We start from the raw sequence: 19,723 nt of genomic DNA on the forward strand, positions 1-19,723 counted from the left end.
ACATATCAATTATTTTCTCTAGAAGGACACATGCAGATAATGCAGGCTTCATCAAGTCATGCTTTTGACATGATTAAAAATCCAAAACCAATAAAATCTTAGTAAAATTTGTATTAAAACATGCATGTAGTGTATTTTTATGTTGGTTATCAGAATGTTGTACATGTATACAGCTCATCTCAATTCATTTCACCTTTCTATTTCCTTTCTCCCCCTTCCATCATTTCTTCATCTTGTTTCCACTTGTAAAATATCTGTTTCCAATTACAGATCTTTAATTTTTGCTATAAAAGGAGATTTAAAGAGAATACCTTTGATAGTAAAGTGGATGGCCTATACATAGCAACTTCCAAAATATACAAATATATAAGGATTTAAGCATCTTTCATATGTTTCTAAAGAAGATCCACAGAATATGATTCCAATGAAAAGGCTCCCAAATGATGGGAATGAGGTCACATTATGACCCTGGATTGGAGAGCCACAGGTGTGCAGCACAAGCCTGTGATGATCACAAGTGTATGAGTTCAACACATGAAAACATCCGATTCATTTGCCAAAATCCTTGATGCAGGAATTTCTGTTTTGTGACACAATTTTTGCTCTGGTATATCCAGTAAGTGTGTTGAAGGATATGACAGCAGTTAAGGTCATCATTGTCCATCTTTATCCACATGCATATTCTAACAGTTTAGTCAGATCTAATATTAAAAATTCCAAATCTAAAAATGACAAGGTTTAGATCGTGCCATTCTCAGTAGCATGATTAAATTTCGTGCCACCCCATCGTTATCTCCGTTGATGAGGCCAAACTGGAGCCACCAGACAAAGAGCAATGAATTTCCTTTGCTGCTTTCTGGACAGCAGCTTCCCTGTAGGTGGCTTCCGCTGGAGAGAACACAGAATGAGTATGAACAGAAAAGCTGCACAGTGGTGCAGGGCTGGAAATTCATGCAGAAGACACAAGCCACAGCCACTGAGTGCGTTTCCTTCCTGAGGCTGGAACCCTGTTTACCTTGGTGATTTCTACAGATGGTTTTGATTTGGGCATGCTTAGATTATAGATGTGAGTCTCTAATTTGTATGCATTAAGTATTTGTTATCAGGCTGAACAGATTGTATTACATAGTTTCTGGGGAAAGGGGTGATCAATTTTAATGAGAACCTTAAAGGGACTCTAGGTAAGGGTCTTCCTGTAGCAAATCTTAGAGTGTAGGAAGTTGTACTTTCCCACTGGGAAAAGGGAGCAGCAGGCCATGGTCAGCTCCCGGAGTGAATATTTTTATTTCTTGTCGCCTCATCAACAGGATTCACTGTGTCACGCCCTTTCAGCAGTCAGTCTCACCCTCACATGGAAAAAATGTTTAACTGTGTGAATGTGGATTTTTCCTTTGACCTTGGGTGCAGTTGGTTGCTATTTTTTACCTTTGATTTTTGTGTGGAATACTACTGTCCAAAGAATGTAATAGATGTGTTAATTTTAGTATCTTGTTTTTGTGTTTCCCTATTATTTTTAGTAAAATGTGTCATAGCAGGATGTGGTTGTATACTCCTGTAATCTCAGCACTGTGGGAAGCTGACACAAATGGACTGCACATTTACAAGTTTGTTAGCCAGATATGGGATCATTTTCCTATCTTTCTGATCTTAGGTGGTGGGGTTTTTGGGGCGTGGGTACCTGGAGTCGAACTCAGGACCTCATACTTGCCAGGCGCATACAGAGCTGCTTGAGTTTTTGATCATCAGCCACTGAGCAGTGCAGTTTAGCTGCATGAGCTCTGTAGCCAAAAGCAGGGCATAAAGATCAGGCTGATCAACAGGGTGGAGGCTTCCTTTCTTTTTTGCTCTTGTACTTTAAAACCAGTGTCGGCTGTTGAGAAATTGCGCAAGACTCTCGGGCTGCCTTGCTATATGACTTCCTTAGGACACAGGAATAGTACAGACATAGAATCACTGTAGTAGCTAGTAAGTGTGGGGCTGGGTGCCCTGCAACAGATACAGATCAAATAGTTTCAAACTGTAGAGTCCAGGGTCTTCCCATGAAATCTTCAAGATCTGTGATGTACTCTTTTGAGCTCTACCCAGTCCCTTCTGGAGTGTGCCATAGGAATTGTGGGGACCTCAGCAACATCCTGTTTCGTCTTCAACTTCAGTTTCATTCAAAGCTCTATTTTGTTAGCAATACTCCTGCAGTTCTCTGTCTTTCTATGCTCTTTGGTGACTGCAAGAGGTCATGTTCAGACTCGTGTACAGCATTTGTAAATGGGAAAAGATACAATTCCTATGTTCCTAGTCACTCATTTATTCAAGAGAGCACTGAAATTTTTTAAATGCCTGGGAATCAGAGTGTCAAGTCCATGATCTATGTTCAGATTCAAAGGCTTCTGAAGTACAGCATTAAACTTCTGTTTTCCAGATCACGCCCACATTATCAAAGTCTTTGCAAAGTGGCGTACACAAATACTTAAGGCTAGGGTTAAGAAGTAATGATTTGCTGTCATCTCTCTTAAGATTGTTTTCATCCTTTGACAATGTAACACTGCTTTAAAAATTTAATGCTGATTGATCTAGAACAGGAATTTATTTCAAAGGAATACTGTAGTAGGGAGAAAGACCGACTAAGTGTGTACTCTGCAAACATTTCAGTCATTTGCCAAAAAGGGAGAAGAGCAGAAATTGAGATAAAGAAGGTGATAACAGGTGGCAGACTAGGCTCTTGCACCAGAGGTCTTCCCGTTGGGCGTGGCTGTTCTTGGAATGACAGTAAAGCACGAGTCATGAACTGATTCGGGGCGAGAATGGCTGAAAGACAACGTTCCTGGAGGAAAAAGTGTAACCAATGGGCATCTTGTTAATAACTGCTTTATTCTGGTAATCAGTTTAATAATTTTGAAGCCAAATAGTGGAAATTTGGGGAGTGAATGCCTTATTTTAACTTTGTAGAATATTTGAGTGTGTATGTGTGTGTGTGTGAGAGACAGACAGAGACACAGTGATACACACACACACACACGGAGAGAGAGAGAGAGAGAGAGAGAGAGAGAGAGAGAGAGAGAGAGAGAAATAGAGACAGAGACAGAGACAGAGACTAAGTCTAATGAAAAAATTTTGTTCTCCTTGGACTGTTTCTCCAGACCAAAAAAAAAAAAAATAAATTGTTGTAGAGTTCTGTAATTTTTGCTGTTTACATTGTTGCATGACAATAGTACACTAATCAATGGATACATTTATATACATATCATTTCAAAATATTTATAGTAATTTGCATGTATCTTACAAAGAAATGTTTCATTTTGGCATTTTTAAAGAAATGAATGGTATACTTTAATTTTATGCATCATTCCTCCTCCCTTGATCTTCTTTCTCTTTTTTCACACAGTCTTGCTAGTAGACTAAATTTGAGAAGAACTCAGGCGTCCCCAACATGGAATGTTTGCAGATTCCCTGATTCCCTTTGTATAAAACTATGTTCAGGAATTATCAGTTGGAGGCACAGAAAGGGTTATATATCAGGTGTTTAGTACATACTCAAGAGTGGAATGTAGGCCATTAGGAGAAGGAGGTGCATTAGAGTTTGGAACTGGAATTTGACAACTCACAGTATCCTTTTGGTAGGTAGGGGAGGATGGCTTGACCACGTAGATACGATGTAGACATGATAATGCTCTGTTGAAGGGGGAATTCACAATGTACAGGTGAGAAACATGGTTTGTTCACAGGTGAAAGTGTTATGTCCAGTGTTAGGGTTTATAGGCTGTGTCAATTTGAGAAGTCTAGAAACGTAAGTGACCCAGCAGCTCTACATCCTGGAGTGTACCTGGCAAGCCTTTAGTGTTCTAGGCTATTGTTCGTTGTGTCAATTTGAGAAGATCAGATGTTGAAGCGGGTGATTCAACTGGGGCCCAGGACCCTTAGTTTGTAACATCCTCAGCCTGTGCAAGAGGATGTCTCAGAGATGGTGTGAGTGCTACACCCACCCTAGGGGGTAGTCTGCATACAATAAAAGGCAAAAGAGCAGGGACTGATTGCCAGTTCTTCTGAGGAGCTCCAGTCTTTGCTTTAAGCTGGGATTTCCAATCCTGGATTCTGGCACAGACTGTCCGGCTTCCGCCTGGGACTCCAGTGTTCTGTGGTAGATTATGCAGTGTTCCATCACAGATAAATTTGCCTCCTGATGCAGACTTGCACGGGACACTGCAGTAAGCTCCAGCCCTTGGACTGGACTCCACCCTCTGCACATTCTCTCATCTGACTTTGTGGCTGACCATTATAAGCCAATCTTGTAATTTCTTATACAGTTGTACATCTTGTGTTATATCTACTTCTCTACTAACCCTGACTGGTACATTCAGAATTATTGTTATATTATTGTTACATTATCAATTTCTGTTCCATTAATAATTCACTGTTTTTTTCTCTTCATGGGAAATTTTCCTAAAGGGATGTATTTAAATTGAATATTACACTCAATAGTGTTATTAAACATCTGAAACTCAATACTTATATCAAGTTATACCTTTACCCTTGTTTCATGATGTGATTTTGATACACATACTTCTTTAATAATATTTTTTGCATGTAAACACATGGAAAAGGTCAGGAAATATTCCTCACAGGTAGAAAGCATGCTTCATAGGAATGACTCCCTGGAATCCATCTGCTACAGTGACAACAAAAAAATGCCAGATTCATGATGTTGTCACTTCTCAATACTTTCCAAATTCTCTCTATTAAAACCTATATATATTTATACTTAAGAATTGAAGGTCACATGTTATAGTAGTTTATTTTGTAAAAGTTATCTGTGTGTTGAAATAAACACTTATTCTGCTTCATATGCCTTGTAAGTGTCTGAATACTAAGTCCATAAGAATGAATAATTATATTCTAACAGCTGGTGCCTACAGCTTTCTAAATTGTCAGCAATATAACCACCGTAAATTGTTATATTTTTATTTTGTTTTTTTATCACTATAAACTGTATTACTCTTTTAAAAATGCAGGAAAAGGAAAAATCTTTAGGACACATCATAGAATTACAGTCATGTTATTTTGGCTTATGGGAAAAACTATTAATTTCATTTAGTATAATTATAAATAAAACATTTAATGTATATGACAAAATTAAAAAGACATAAATTTATACATATGATAACTGACTATACTATTAATTATATTAGTTATTGGAAAAGAACAATTAATACGTTTAGATCAATTTTACATGTCTATATCTGTTAATCTAAGCAACTCTCTTGAAAGTAACAGTATGCAGTATTACAACCATTGTCAAATTCCTATCATCTTGTTTTGTAAATCTATATTGTTATTATATTTGATTTCTTGTTGTTGTCTGTCCGAATTGTTTTTTGTTTTTATCTGTGTCTTTTTAATCTTAAATAAATAAAAATTAAAAAAAAGAAATGTAAAGTAATTGGCTTGAGTGCATAATTTAGCAAAAACTAGACTTTGCCTCAGCTATAGGTTATCTCACATGTAAGAGAATATTCACCTAAAGTTGTTCAGAAAAATTTCTGCATTATTGGCTGCTTGAACAATTTCCCTTCAGAAATACTGCATACTTTTAGCCAACTTCTAGAAGTTCTTTTAATCAGAGGCCTATTTAAAGATAAACAGACCTCTAGGACCCTTTCTATATTTTGATGATTTCCTCTGTTTTGAAATTATATGAAGATTTATTTTTATCTTAGGATTAAACTAACTGCATTGACACTGATAGAGTGAAATACCAATTACATTCCCTTCCACTGGATATTCATGGCATTGACTATGTGAACTAATGAGAAGAGAAAATAACTTCACAAATATACAAGAATGAGCACATTCTTATGTTTGAATAAAGAAATGAAAATATAATATTTTTGCTACTTGCCAGCTTCCATGACTGGTGGTAAACCATTTACAAAAATGCAGTTTTAGCCATTGCCTACAAATTTTGGCTAGATGCCTTGACCAAAATTATGGAAACAGTTCACTCTGTGAAATAATTATTTATTACAAATTTGAAGGCTAGGAATTCCATGATCAATGCATTTGCAACTTACATGTGTACTGAGATTTTTTAAAGATGTTACTTCCAGATGAATTCTCATTAAAGGAGGGGTGGACAAGTTGTATTTGGTAAACTTTATAAGTGAATATAAATTATTATTGAGATTTTTGACTGAGCCATCTCAGTACTTTGCAAAGACCTTATTGAACTGCCTCCTACCATCACATTGGGAAGTAAGCTCCAATATATGAATGCTGGGAAAACTGATTCATACCACAGGAAACACTAAATGAGACTACAACATGTGTTGGGTAGAGTTGTGGATGCCATGTGGCTTATTGCTTTCCACAACAACTCATATGTTGATGTACAATTCAAACTTAGTTTTGGGAAGATAGAAACTCAAACACAAAGGGTTACACTTAGTTTTTAGAAACTTAATATAGATCTCATGAACTGAAACTGTCTGATTTTTTTATGAACAAAGGACAAGATAGCTTTTAAACTGGACATTAAACAAAGCAAATATTAAAGTTAAATGGCATAATAACCAATATCTCCATGCTTGTAAAATAATTTTTGATGCTATCAGACTCCACTGTTCCTTGAGGAGGTATAAACCCACACCCATAGACAAAACATGGCATTTAAGAAAGAAAAAGAGTATTTTTCTCAACTGGTCACTAGAACAAATGCATAGAATCTTCACAGTGTGATGGTAAGTTTCAACCTTGCATAGCCCCGTGCAATATGCTTTCAATCAAACTTCATTTATAAAAGTGGACACGGACTTTGAAATGGTCAGGACTCCTAATTTAGATCTTCTACCTGACTGTGAAATCCACTCCACTACTGACTTTTATGTAACTAAAATAACACCTATTCCTAACGCTTCACCCTTTAGTGTAGCTTTGTATTTATTTATTTACTCCTGTCAAAAATAAAAATAGACCATAAAATGTGTGGAACATTTTAACATCTGTGGTGCTTCTATGATAACCAGCTAAATTAGGTCGAAATATATTAGGCACTAAGATTGGCCTGGGTGAGACAGTCATTGGACAGGGTGAGACCTCATTAAAACTGTGGCTGGAGGAGTGTCTGAAGATCAATGTCATAATCAATAGTTTTATTGGTATTATCCATTTGAGATTTCCCATTGTCTCATTAGTGGTAAGGAAAGTGGCTCCATTTCAGCAATCATCGTGACCCTCGTGCGTGGCAATGTGCTCACTTTCACAATTCAGGATTTTTATGACTCAGGATGAGTAGCAGGTTTGTCTGGGAGAGTTCAAACGTTTGTTTTTATTTTATCTTTATTCTTTTGCAGATTATTGCTACCGTTTAACTGTAATTTCTTCATTTTGACAATAACTGTGCTCCTTTTCTGAGCACATACTGTATGGGGGGGGGGGTCGCTGAAAATGAATAGATGCAGAGAGCTAAGTGTGAAAATCTTGACAATGAAGCCTGCTGGTTTACTCTATAGACTGACCTCTCAAACAGCCTGCCCTTTTTCTAGTTGACTGTGTCTTGGTCTGGCTTGGACTCAGGATATTTTCTGACATCAGAGGATTGATTTTTCCCTAGGATATTGAGCCTGGAATCTTCTGGACACATTTGTGACCCATTTTCTGGAAGAGTCCATAGAATCCTTTAAAAAAACAGGAGCAGCACTGAAAAGGCAGGAGTAAAGTCCTTCAATGGAAGAATTCATTAGGCGAGGGGAGCTCCGCATTGTAGAAAACAGCCTGCTTCAGAAGTCTGGGCGCTACAAACTTTCCTTAGTGATCCAGTGTTGTAGAGAGGGGTTTGTTGGTCTTCATTCTTGGCCCGGTGGGAGGGCAACAGAGCAGGAGCCAATCAGTGACGAGGCGGCGCCGGCGTGAACTGTCCAATCAGGTGGGCCAATGTAGGAGTCTCTTCGGGTGTCATGGCGTCAATGCTTGTCCTGAGAGCAATTCTGAGGGACCAGTGCTTGCTAGGCAGCATTTTGTGGTTTTATTTGCTGAGTTCTGCTTCGGAAAGAACCCGGGAGACCCTCAGGCCACGCAATGGTAACGTTACGGGATGGGAGCCCTGAAATGGGATGAAATTTGGGCGATCCTCGTTAGAAGTGGTCAGAAGCAGCTGTGGTGTCTATAGCCTCCATACTTAGCTGTAGATCCCGGAGGTCATCTGGACTGACAGTGAGTCATCTTCCGTCCCTTTTGCCCCTTGCACTGGCGAGGCTCGTTTGTGTCCCCTGACCCCTGTCCCCTCTGTGTCTCCATCAGCTCACCGTGACGTCTGGGAAGCGTCCTGCCCTCGCATCTCCACCAGACTGAGGAGAGAAGGGGCTTTGGGGAGACCCTGACCCAGATAGGATTTGAGCTGAGTGCAGCTGTGGTGAGCTAGGTCCTTGTTGGCATTCCTGTCAGCAGCAGCTCTGGAGGATCTGAAGTTTATACATGTTTGTGATGCAGGGCACACAGCCAAGACTCCTCTCCTGAAAGTTCAGCTTTTTTATCTTTATAGTGACCCCCTACATTTCCAATATGTCCTCATACTTCCGGACTCATGATGGGTGTTGACAGAGGTTCTGGGAATTGAACACAGTGGGTGATGTGCCTCAGTGGTGGAGCACTTGCTAGACTCCTAGTGAAATCCTGTGTTCCATACAGAGCAATGCGAACAAAACGTCTAATCTTACTTACCTAGGTGACACGCCTACTGACAGACTGTTTGCATAAGAACTGCCATAGAGTTTAGAATTCAGAGAAAAATGGAGCAGATGTTAAAATATTAACAAGGGCTGGGGGAAGTGCACCTGACAAGCACAACTTTTAGAATGGGCTGCCTGTTAAACTCATACTGAGAAAGCCCTGCATTGGGGCATTTTCAAGGACATATACATGATATGGGTATGAATGAAAGGGCCGGGGATGTCATCTCTGAGTTAACGGCTATAGAGGTAGGTCTGATCATAGACATTGTGTAAATACTAAAATGCTCCCTGAGATAGATTTCAAAAGGAGATCTAGTATGAAGCCCCAAATAGAAGTGGTGCAGGGATATTAAGGTTAGCATGAAGGATTTTCTGCTTAGCGTGGATCAAAAGAGAGTGGAAAGGATGTGGAAGAGAATGGCATGAGTGTCAGTAGTGGGACTTACAATATGGAAGATCTTCTTTGAAAGTGATTATACTCAATGTAAGCATGAAGGAAGTATTGTATGCTTGAGTATTGTATTGCTGTGTATTTCAATTAATTCACTCAGCCACAAGTCACAGGCTTGAATGGAAGAGAACTTCATAATAGATAAACGTCTTCTGTTGTCACTTGATGCAATCACTTTTAAAATTTGAGACAGTGTCTTGACTGTGTAGTTCAGGCTTGCCTTGAACTGAGTTATGTTGCCCATGCTGACCTTGAACTCACAGCACTCTCTCTGCATCAGCCTTCCAACTGCTGGAGTTACAAGTGTGTGTGTGCCACCACACCTGGTCATGTAATCATTTTTGAGGTAAAATCAGAAATTAGGAAATTGTCTGGCTGTGGTGGAGGTTAAAAATTTTGTGGACACCATCACTGAAAAATGAAAGGGATTTCCCCCAAGGACATGGAAGGTTTCAAGATGTGCTTGATGTTTTTATTGTAGAGACAGTGAATTCTGGAAATTTGCTCAGAGTTATGTACTCCCAAATTTTCAATTTTAATTTTTGTTTGTAAATTTTGAGATACGATCTTACTGTGTTTCCCAGGGTGATGTGATCCTTTGATAGCTTTTGAACTTCATTGACTGCTGGGATGATATGTATGTACCATTATGCCAGTGTAAGGTTGGGATTCTTTATTGCTCATGATTTGTCAGCATTTCAGTGTTTGAGTAAAGGTTTTTGTTTTGATACAATATCCTGCTGTGAGGTTCAGGCTGGCCTTGAACTCACTATGTAGTGCAGGCTGGTCTTGAACTAATGGCAATCCACCTGCCTCAATCTCTCCCGCCAAGTGCTGAGATTATGGGAGTGCACCACCACATCCAGCTAGTGCTTGATTAAAGTAAAATTAGTGAAGTATAATGATTCACCCCGTTTCTCTCTGGCACTTGGGAGATAGACAGGAAGTGTCATAGCACCAATCCTGGACAATTCAGCAAGATTCTCTTTCAATTTGAAATATAAATTCTGTGACTTACCTCCACTGAATAGTAACACATTTAACATGCCTTGGCCCTGTGATAAATGTCCAGACTGAACAATAAAAGAAAAACCATTCAGGAAAAGTCTTACATTGAGTTATTTATTTTACTCTTTTTCCACACAAGTGATGTATGGTGCAATGCTTGCTCATGATGGTGGACAGCAGTAAAGAATCACTCCTCTGTGAGCAACAGGACACCAGTGGTGAACAAGCAGTGATTTGACGTGCACTGTATTCAATAAAGTCCATGAGATATTTAGTGTTTTTTTTTAATGATTTTGTTCTGTGTTACATATATGTCCCCAAACAGAGATCAAGTAAGTTATTGAGCAGGTTTAATGGATCCATAGTTTAGCACTAATGTTTCCTTGACCAGGCATATTCTGTACATTTTCAACACATTTTCTTTTGAATTTCCTTTGGATTCTGTTATTTTTCCTTTCTAACTCAGTGGGTCCATTTTAACTCTTCTAAAAGTCTGCTATAAAGCATAATAATCATCAGACTGTTTCCTTGAGAGCTGTATTAATCAGGTTCCCCAGAGCAAATGAATCAACAGAATAATCTGAATACTATTTGAAAAAGAAACACTAATCTAGATTTTTTTATTTCTTAGTTTGCTTTGGTTTGGTTTGTTTTTATTGATAGGTGTCCTGATCTGGTCATACTGTCTGGCTTGCATCACCATAACAAGGGGAGAAGATAGAGATTTTAGTTGATCAGAGACAGATCTGAGCAGTAGACATACACAATCTCTGAAGACTAAACAAAAAACATTTCCATTCCTGATTCTACTTATGCTGATTTTGGAAATCCTTCTGGGTTTGGCCTACATGGTCTACTCATGTAATCCTCTCTCCATTTCCATGACATTAAAGAGCTAGAGGCATGTCTGTCCAATAATGTTCCTTCCAAGAATTTTATCTTTGCAGTAATTTATGGCTCCATAGATATAGAGGTGACCATGAGCCTGTGTTGTATGTCCCATAAGTTCTAATTAACTGCAATCGCTAAATCCCCCTAATTTCTCTTGCCTTGCCCACACACTGAAGACAGACCTTCCGTGTTGGTATCCTGGAGATGCCCATGGGAAAGGTGTATGTCACAGCTGAGACAAAGCACAGAGCTTCAGTGTAAAGCACCTTTCAGTCTATCTGTATCTCCCTGGGGGTGCGTCATACGGCGTGAAGCAGTGGAGCCTATTCTGGCTTTTCACACTCGTGACATCTGAAATGTAGTTCAAATGGTGAGGACAAGGAGAGGGTGTGCAAGTACAGACACAGTACTTTGTGTGGAGTCACTGAGATTGAGTTTGAGGGTGCAGAGCTGGCGATTAGGTAGGTCTTGGGATCTTTGCCCAGTCCAATATCATGTCACTGAAGAGCTTGTGTGTCTACTCCACCTCCTGAGTGATTTTCTGGCAGTGGTGATTGTGAACATGAGGAAATGTGAATGTGTCTCAACTTTTTTCTTGTAATTAGGACATAGAGTGTAAGAAAGATTTAGTACCATCTTAGGGATGGAGGTCAAGGGTATTAACGATGTCATATAACAAAGAGGATGGCACTTATTAGAAGGAAAACATCATTTAGTGGTCTTAAATGTCACCAGTGCTGAGCTTGACAAAACTGTTGTGTGTTTTCTTGCCACATTGAACCCCTGACTGTCACTACTACATTACACTCCAGAGTTTTTTTTGTTGTTGCTAGAGACCCTGGATGATGAGAGCACTGTACATGTGCTCTAACAGTGAGCTACACACCAATCACCTGTACATACATTTTGTAGTGCTCAAACGGCATATTTGAGAGTTCGCTCTGTATTTGAGTTAATTCACTCAGTATTATTTCCCAGATCTATTTGCATTATATATGTAGATATGATTCCTGACAGTGACTCCATTGTTGGCATGCTTAACATTCTATTTACCTTTCCACGGTTAGGGAGAGGAGGCTTGTCTAATTCTGTCACTGATACGAATGCAGTAAGGAACATTCTCTTATTTGGTGTCCCAGAAGTAGATGTGAGGCATCCTGTGGATGCTCAGGAGTTCAGTGTTGGTGCAAAGAGTGTGTAGCATTCAAAATCTTATCATATACCTTGCACAACACAACCACTACCACTGGGCAACTGTGTCTGTTTCTCATAACTATCAACACTGGACTCTTTCTAATTTAACAAGCTTCATGGATTGATAGTAAACTTTCATGGCTTGTTTTCATTTATTCTGTCTTTAATATCTCCATCATTAGGCATTCTTTTTCCATTTCCTCTGTAAGACCTTGTGTAAAATATCTGCTTATATCATGTCATAGGAGAACGTTCTGATTGACATTCTTTTTGCTGTTTTTGTAGGTTTGTCATGGTCACTTGTAGAGAATCAACACAACTTCTTGTGATTTTTCTCGCTGAATTTTTATTTCATTGAGAATTTTTTGTGCTGAATAGAAATTCTTACTGTTACTTCTTTAGCTTTTGAAAGTCACTCTTAAATTTTGTAGATTTGATGATGTTATTTCCACGAATTTCCTCATTATTCAGCAGATCATTTCCTTATACTTTTTTCCATATTGTAGATTCATATTTTATATTTTTTCTTGAATCTGTGGTGAATTTACCTTTGAAAGTTTGATAGAAGCATGTTTCATGTCACATATAAAAAACAAGCAGTTTGCCACCATAAAGAACTGATGAATCACATCTTACTTTTCATTTGTACTGCTAGCTTTCTCAAATCTGTTTGTTTGATATATGTTTCTTGAAATTTTTTATGTTTAGTGTGAATACATGTTATCTGAGTCTGAGGCTTTAATGACTGTAACTGTATAGTATTTTCTGAATAACTGAGAGAACATCTCTGTATTTTTTTTTTGTTTGGAACTTCTAAAATATGAATGTCCCTTGTTTTTAGAAGAGAGTCTCATAGATGTTTTTCAAATTTACATTGTTTTATTGGTATAAGGGATGTAGTTGTACAAAGCATCTAATTTAATGAATCCATAGCAGATGGTATCATCAAATCCCAATCTGTACATTTTCTTCTCAATATTCATGTCATATTCTTCAATTTTATTTTTATGTATTATCTTTTTGGAAAGTTTTCAGACTGTAAATGTTTTTTTGGATATAAGTTGTAATGAAATTTAAAGTTGGTTATAATAATGTGTAGTGTTACATGCGATTATTTCTGGATGTCATTTTTATCCATGTGTTACGGTGACATGAGCAGAGACATTTTCTTCAGCAAAGCTATGCATGGTCAAGAATTGAGTGTGGAAGCAGTTTGTGACCTCAAGTTGACCTCTGTGAAGGAAGAGTTTAAAAGTATTTGCAAAAATTTTAAAGAAGCTGAAACTTCTAAATAAATACATTTTTGAAAATGTAGATTGTTCCCTACAATATTCATTATATTCATCCAATATGGTGTCACATTTGCACCTTTGAGTTTGTTAATAAAAAATTTTATGGAAAAAAGGTAAAACAAAATTTCATAACAAAATAAAAAAAAATAATAGTTAATGCACTGGGTATTGTTATCTTTAATGTAGCAGTTACTGAGTGCAAGATATGAGTTTTAAAAATTCTCCAATCAATATAGTACAAACCTTTTCAAAGGACTAGGTAGAATAACTAAGTTGCATTTTTACTTTTCTTTTCCTTTACGTTTTTCCCTATCACAGTTGCTCTATCCTTTTGAACAGTTCTTCCCATTTCATGATGTCTGTTGTACATTGTAGACCTTATTTACTCTTTCAGATTTTCACACCAGGGAGGTAATATGATATCTACAGATGTGAGTCTGATTAATTTCACTTATGAGTGAAATTAATGAAAAAAGATAAAAATGACAGTAAAAGTTTCAAACAGGTTAGTAATAGAGTTCCAATGATTAATACATTGCATAATATTGTCTTCATAGGAGTTATTCAGAGTACAAAATATAGGCATGATATTAGCGCACACCTTTCTTTTTGATGAACTAATAGAAACTAGCTGTATAACTATCTTAACTGTCTTTATAAATATTTCTTTTCTTTTTTCACTTTCTTCCTTTCCCTCTTTCCCTATCATAATTTGTCTTTTCTTTTGAATAGTTTCTTCCCAATTCATGATATCTATTGTACATTTTGGATCTTATTTTCTCATTTAGTTTCTCACACTAGTGATATGGTGTTTACACTTGAGGGTCTGATTTATTTCACTTATGAGTGTGGTCTCAGTTGCATCCATTTACCTGTAAGTCTCCAGTTTATCCTTTTTTATGCCTGAGTAGTACTCCATTACATAAAAATACCACTTTTTAAAAAATCTGTTCCTTGGTTGACAGGTACCTGCATTGTTTGCAAGATTTAGCTATTACAGATTATGCTGTTATAAACATGGGTGCACATATTTTGCAGTGATATGATGTTTTTATTTCTTTGGAGAGAACTGAATTATACTTCTAATCCTGCTTTTTAAAGTAATATCCACACTGATTTCCACAGTGGTTGCATCAGTCTGCACTCCCACTCACAGTGATAAAGGGTCCCTTTTTCTACAAAGCCCCTCCAGCATTTGTTATTGGTTGATTTCCTGGTAATAGCCATTCTTTCTAGTGTGCCATGGAATATCAGTATTATTTTAATTTGCATCTCTCGAATGACCGATAAAGTTGAACATTTGGTGATGTATTATTTGCCGTTTTTATTTCTTCATCTAAGAAGTGTGTATTTGTCTCAGATGTCCATTTTTGGATTGAGTCATTCAATTTGGGGGGCCTGATTTTTAAAAATTCTTTATATGTTCTAGATAAAAGTCCCTTTTGTAAGGGAAAGCTGGCTAAATTTGTTCCTACTTTCTGGTTTTCTTTTGATGTACAAATGCTATTAATAAGATGAGATCCCAGTTGTTGATTCTTTGAAGTCTTTCCCATGCAGTTTGGATTTTGTTCATGAACTCTCTACCTACATCTCTGTCTGGAAGATTTCTACCTACTTTCTCTTCCAGTGGATTTAGTATTTCTGCTTCAATATTTAGATATTGGATCCATTTTGACTTTTATATAGTGTATGGTGATAGACCCAAGTCTGGTTTGAGTCTTTTAGCATGTAGAGAGCCAATGTTTTCAGCATGATGTATTAAAGAGGCTGTCTTTCTTCCAGTGAATCTGTTTGTCCCCTTTGTCAAAGATAAGTGGCTGAATGTGTTTGTAGTTACGTCTGCAAATTCTACTCTGTTCCACTGATTTTGAGGTCTTTTTTTTTCCTAGTATCATGCTGATTTTATCAAAGTAGCTTTACAGTATAATTTCAAGTCAGAGATTGTGTGCCTCCTGCCTTGTTTCTGTTGCCCAGGACTGCTTTTGCTATTCTAGGATTGTTCTGTTTCCAAATGCACTTTAAGAATGTTTTCTGTGGTATGATAATGATATTTTGATTACGTTAAATCTTCATTTCAATTTTGGGAGTATGGTCATTTTCATTGTATTCTTCTTATGAATGAGCAAGGGATATCTATTTTCTGATATCCTCTTTGATATTGTTTTTCAAAATACTGTAATTTTGTATCTTACTCTTTAAACCTTTGTTAGATTTTGTTAGCTTTTTGGATGGAGTTGTGAAGGGCATGATTTCTTTAATTTCTCTTTCAGTGAGGGCAGTGTTTGTGTATAAGGATGCTATCGATTTTTGAGGGTTGACTTTGTATCCAGCTATGCTACTTATTTTGGTTATTAAATCTAGAAATCTGTTGGTGGAGTTTTTGTGGTCTTCTATGTGGAGTATCATGCAAAGAATAATAATTTAATTTCTTCCTTTTCTATCCTTGTACCTTTATTTCTCTCTCTTGTCTTATTGCTCTGGCTAATGTTTCCAGAACTATACTGAAGAGGTGTGGTATCAGTGGATGTCCTTGACTTGTTCTTCATTTTAGAGTGAAAGCTTTCCCTGATAGTCAATTTAGTGTGATGTTGGCTGTTTCTTTGCCATCGATGACTTTTATCACATTGAGGTAAATACCATGTATTCTGATTTTCTGTAGAGTTTTTTTTAATCATGAATGAGTGTTGAACTTTGTCAAGAGCTTTTTCTGCACTTCCTGAGATGATCTTGTGATTTTCATCTTTGACTCTGGCTTCATGCATTATGTTTATTGATTTGTGTATGTGGAAAGAACACTGCATCCCTGAGATGAGTCCTACTTTGACATGATGTATGATCTTTTGAAGATTTGCTGCATTCCATGTGCTACTGTCTTACTGAGGATTTTTGCATCCATGTTCATTAGGGAGCTCAGCCTGTAGTCATCTTATTTGGTTAGTCTTTCTCTGGTTTTGGCAGGAAGGTAATAATACTTGCTTCTAGGAATGAATTAGGGAATATTGCTTCCTTTTCGATTTCTTTAAGGAGTTTGAGGGTATTGGCATTAAATTTTTTCTAAATTTCTTGTAGATTTAAGGAGTGAGTCCATCAGGACCTGGACTTTTCTTTGTTTCTAATTACATTTTCAATTTCATTAACTGATACTGAGTTATTCAGAATTTCTCTGTTTTCTTGGGTCAGCTTTCTTGATTCATATGTATTTAAGAACCTATTTCTTTTGCTTTTTCCAACCTATGAGAGTAAAGATTTTTGAAGTAGGGATTCATGATTTTCTAAATTTCCACATTATTTTAAATGATTTTACCATGTTCATTCCTCAATGTATGCATTTCAGTCTTTTATTTCCTTTTTTGATAAGGTTGGCTAAGTGTTTATCATTTTTTAAAAATTCTTTCAAAGAACCAAGTCTTTATTAATTCTTTGTACTATTTTTTAAATCTCAGTTGCATTAATTACTACTGTATCTTTATACTTTTCTGTCTTGAATGAGCTTTGGGCTTAATAGCTCTTCTTTTGTAGAAGCTTGTGATGCAGTGTTACTTGTTTACTTGTGCTCGTTCTGTTTTCCTGTTGTGTGACTTCATCACTATAAATTTCTCTCTTAAAAGTGGTTTCATTGCATGGTATGTTGTACCTGTATTTTCCTGCACTTATAGATTTTATTTAGTTTCTTTAATTTGATCTGTGACCCGTTGGGGTGTCATTTAATTTCCATGTATCTATGAAATTTTTGTAACTTCTTTTAAGATTATGTTCCAAACATTGCACTATGGTTAGGTAATATACGCGGGGTAATTTCAGTTCCTTTCCATTTACTTCAGCACGTTCTATGGGCTAGTATATGGTCTAGTTTAGAGACCATCCCATGTGCAGCTGAGAAGAACATGTCTTCTGATGACGTTGGGCTGACTACTTTGCAAACATCTATTAAGTCTATTTATTTGTTCGCTGGTTGATTCAGTTCTTTACTGATATTTTGTCTGGTTCACCTATCTATTTGTGACATTACAGTTGTGTTATTCCTTAGTTGATTCTTCATAACTACTAATATTTATTTTGTATATTTGAGTGCTCCCATATTTGCTGTGTACATATTTATGATTATTTTCCTCTTGAATTTTCCCAGCAAGTATGTAGTGACCTTCTTTATGTCTTTTTAAAAAATTATTATTCTTGGTTTGAAGTTCACATTGTAAACAGAGTGGCTACCCTTGCTTTTTTCTGGGTTCCTGTTGCCTAGAGTATTGTTTTACATCCTTTGACTTTGGTTCTTTGAATTTCTTTTTGAGTTAAATGAGTTTCTTGTATAGAGCATATTGTTGGATCTTTTTTCTTAATTTATTCTGCCAGTCCTTTTCTCTCGATTGTTGAATTGAGGCCATTTACATTGATGGTTATAACTGATATGTAGTGAGTTCTCTTTTTCACGTTATTTTCCTCCTAGTGGTTTCCCAATTTTCCCCTCTGTTGAGTTGATTGTTCTATCTGATGCTTTTTTTCTGCTGTTGCTCTTGAAATTGTTATTTTTATCCCTCCCTATCTGGATATCTTTCATTGTTCTTTGTGGGGGAAATTCAGTGGTTGTGAATTTCTTCAGTTGTTCTTTACATGGAAGTATCTTATTTCTCTATTAATTTTGAAAAATACTTTCATAGGGTACATCTATCTTGTTTGGAAGTTGTTTTCTTTCAGGATTTGAAATATTTCACTCCAAAGTCTTCTTGACTTGGTTTGTGTTGAGAAGCCTGCCTTCATTTTGATGGCCTTTCCTTTATAGGTGATGTGTTTCTTGTTTTTGTTTGTTTCTTTAATAGCTTTTTATATTGTGTTCTTCTGATGAATTTCTGGGATTTTGCTTATTGTATGTCGGGCTGTAGAATTGTTTTAGTCATGGCTAATTGAAATTCTATATGCCTCACTTAGGTGTATGCCAGGTTCTTTTCCTATGTTTGGGAAACTTCCTATTATTGTTTCTGTAAATAGACTTTTTATGTCATTTTATGTCCTGTGAAAATATAATTAAATCTAGAGAGAGAAATTAGGAAAGAGGAAATAAGATGAATATATTAGTCCTGCTTTTTCATTGACACCTATCAATAATATATTTTTTCTTTGCATTGTTTTGCAGCATTTGAACTTTTATTTTCTGATCACTTAGGATTTTTAAGAGATCTTTCCTTTTACAATTGCTAGCAAAATTCCTGTCTTCAAGGTCTTAAAATATGTCAGTTTTGTTCCAATGGTTTTTCCAGCTTTCAATGGAAATTTTAATTTCTTGGATATCTGTTTGAATCCATTTCATGTATTCTATTTCTTTTTTTTTATTTTGGAACCAGGGATCAAACTGATGACCTAGTGCCTGCTAGGCAGGCGCTTGTGCCACTGCGCTAAATCCCCAGCCCTCATTCGATTTCTTTCCTATATTGAATCATTCAAGATTTCCATCATTTTCCTGTAATCCTGTATGCTTTAATTTCTCTCTACTCTAGATTTGCTGAGCGGTTCCTTCTTTCTTTCTTTCTTTCTTTCTTTCTTTCTTTCTTTCTTTCTTTCTTTTTCCTCTTATTCCTCCTCCTCCTCCTCCTCTTCTTCTTGACAGTATTTCTGTTCTGATTTTCTCTTTAGCTTCATGATTAGTTTCTTTATTTTCCTATCATTTCATAAATTTTATGTTTGTGTCTTCCATTTACTGTCTTCTAGGCTTGTTCTTATGGCCTGGAGATCTGAGGTTGCATTTTGCTTTTCTTTCTTGTCACTTTCTATTGAAAAGTTTTTATTTTGTTTTCTGTGTTGATCCTTGTAAGTTTTTGTATTAGGTAGTTATATCACTGGTATCAAAGCCTCTCTAGGAAAAGTTTGTACTTCAGCAGTTATCTTCTGTTTGTAGGAGATTCCTGATTTGTGTCTCTCCCATGATTCCACCTTCCCAGTTATTGAAGTGGGAATTGTTACCTGTTTAGCTCTGTCCCTAGACCTTTGGTGCTGGGTTGTGTATAGGTCATTATCCCAAAGCTTCCCAATGTGGTTACAGAAGTGAAAAGAACTGCTTATAACAGCTATGACTCCCAGCTAAACTAATATAATTAGCAATAATAATACCACTGTTTAGAAACTTACACACTAGGATGAATATTCATTTTGTACCTAAACCATAGGAGCAAAATCTGCAA

General features: G+C 36.7%; 1 protein-coding gene across 2 annotated transcripts in view; it reads left to right on the forward strand.

Annotated features, from left to right (window-relative positions):
* The first annotated feature begins 7,926 nt into the window (after positions 1–7,926).
* LOC100731719 (zinc finger protein 14-like) overlaps positions 7,927–19,723 on the forward strand; it is a 45,780-nt gene continuing 33,983 nt past the window's right edge. The window contains exon 1 of one of the 2 annotated variants that reach the window (XM_063233570.1): positions 7,927–8,067. In XM_063233570.1, coding sequence (XP_063089640.1) covers positions 8,065–8,067 — 3 coding nt within the window. In that variant the 5' untranslated portion in view covers positions 7,927–8,064. Of the gene's footprint in view, positions 8,200–19,723 lie in introns of both variants that reach the window. The other variant, XM_063233571.1, reaches the window with a different exon arrangement.

This window comes from Cavia porcellus, unplaced genomic scaffold (genome assembly GCF_034190915.1).
Source record: "Cavia porcellus strain 051 isolate PalLab524CR breed Dunkin Hartley unplaced genomic scaffold, mCavPor4.1 scaffold_23, whole genome shotgun sequence".
NCBI lineage: Eukaryota > Metazoa > Chordata > Mammalia > Rodentia > Caviidae > Cavia > Cavia porcellus.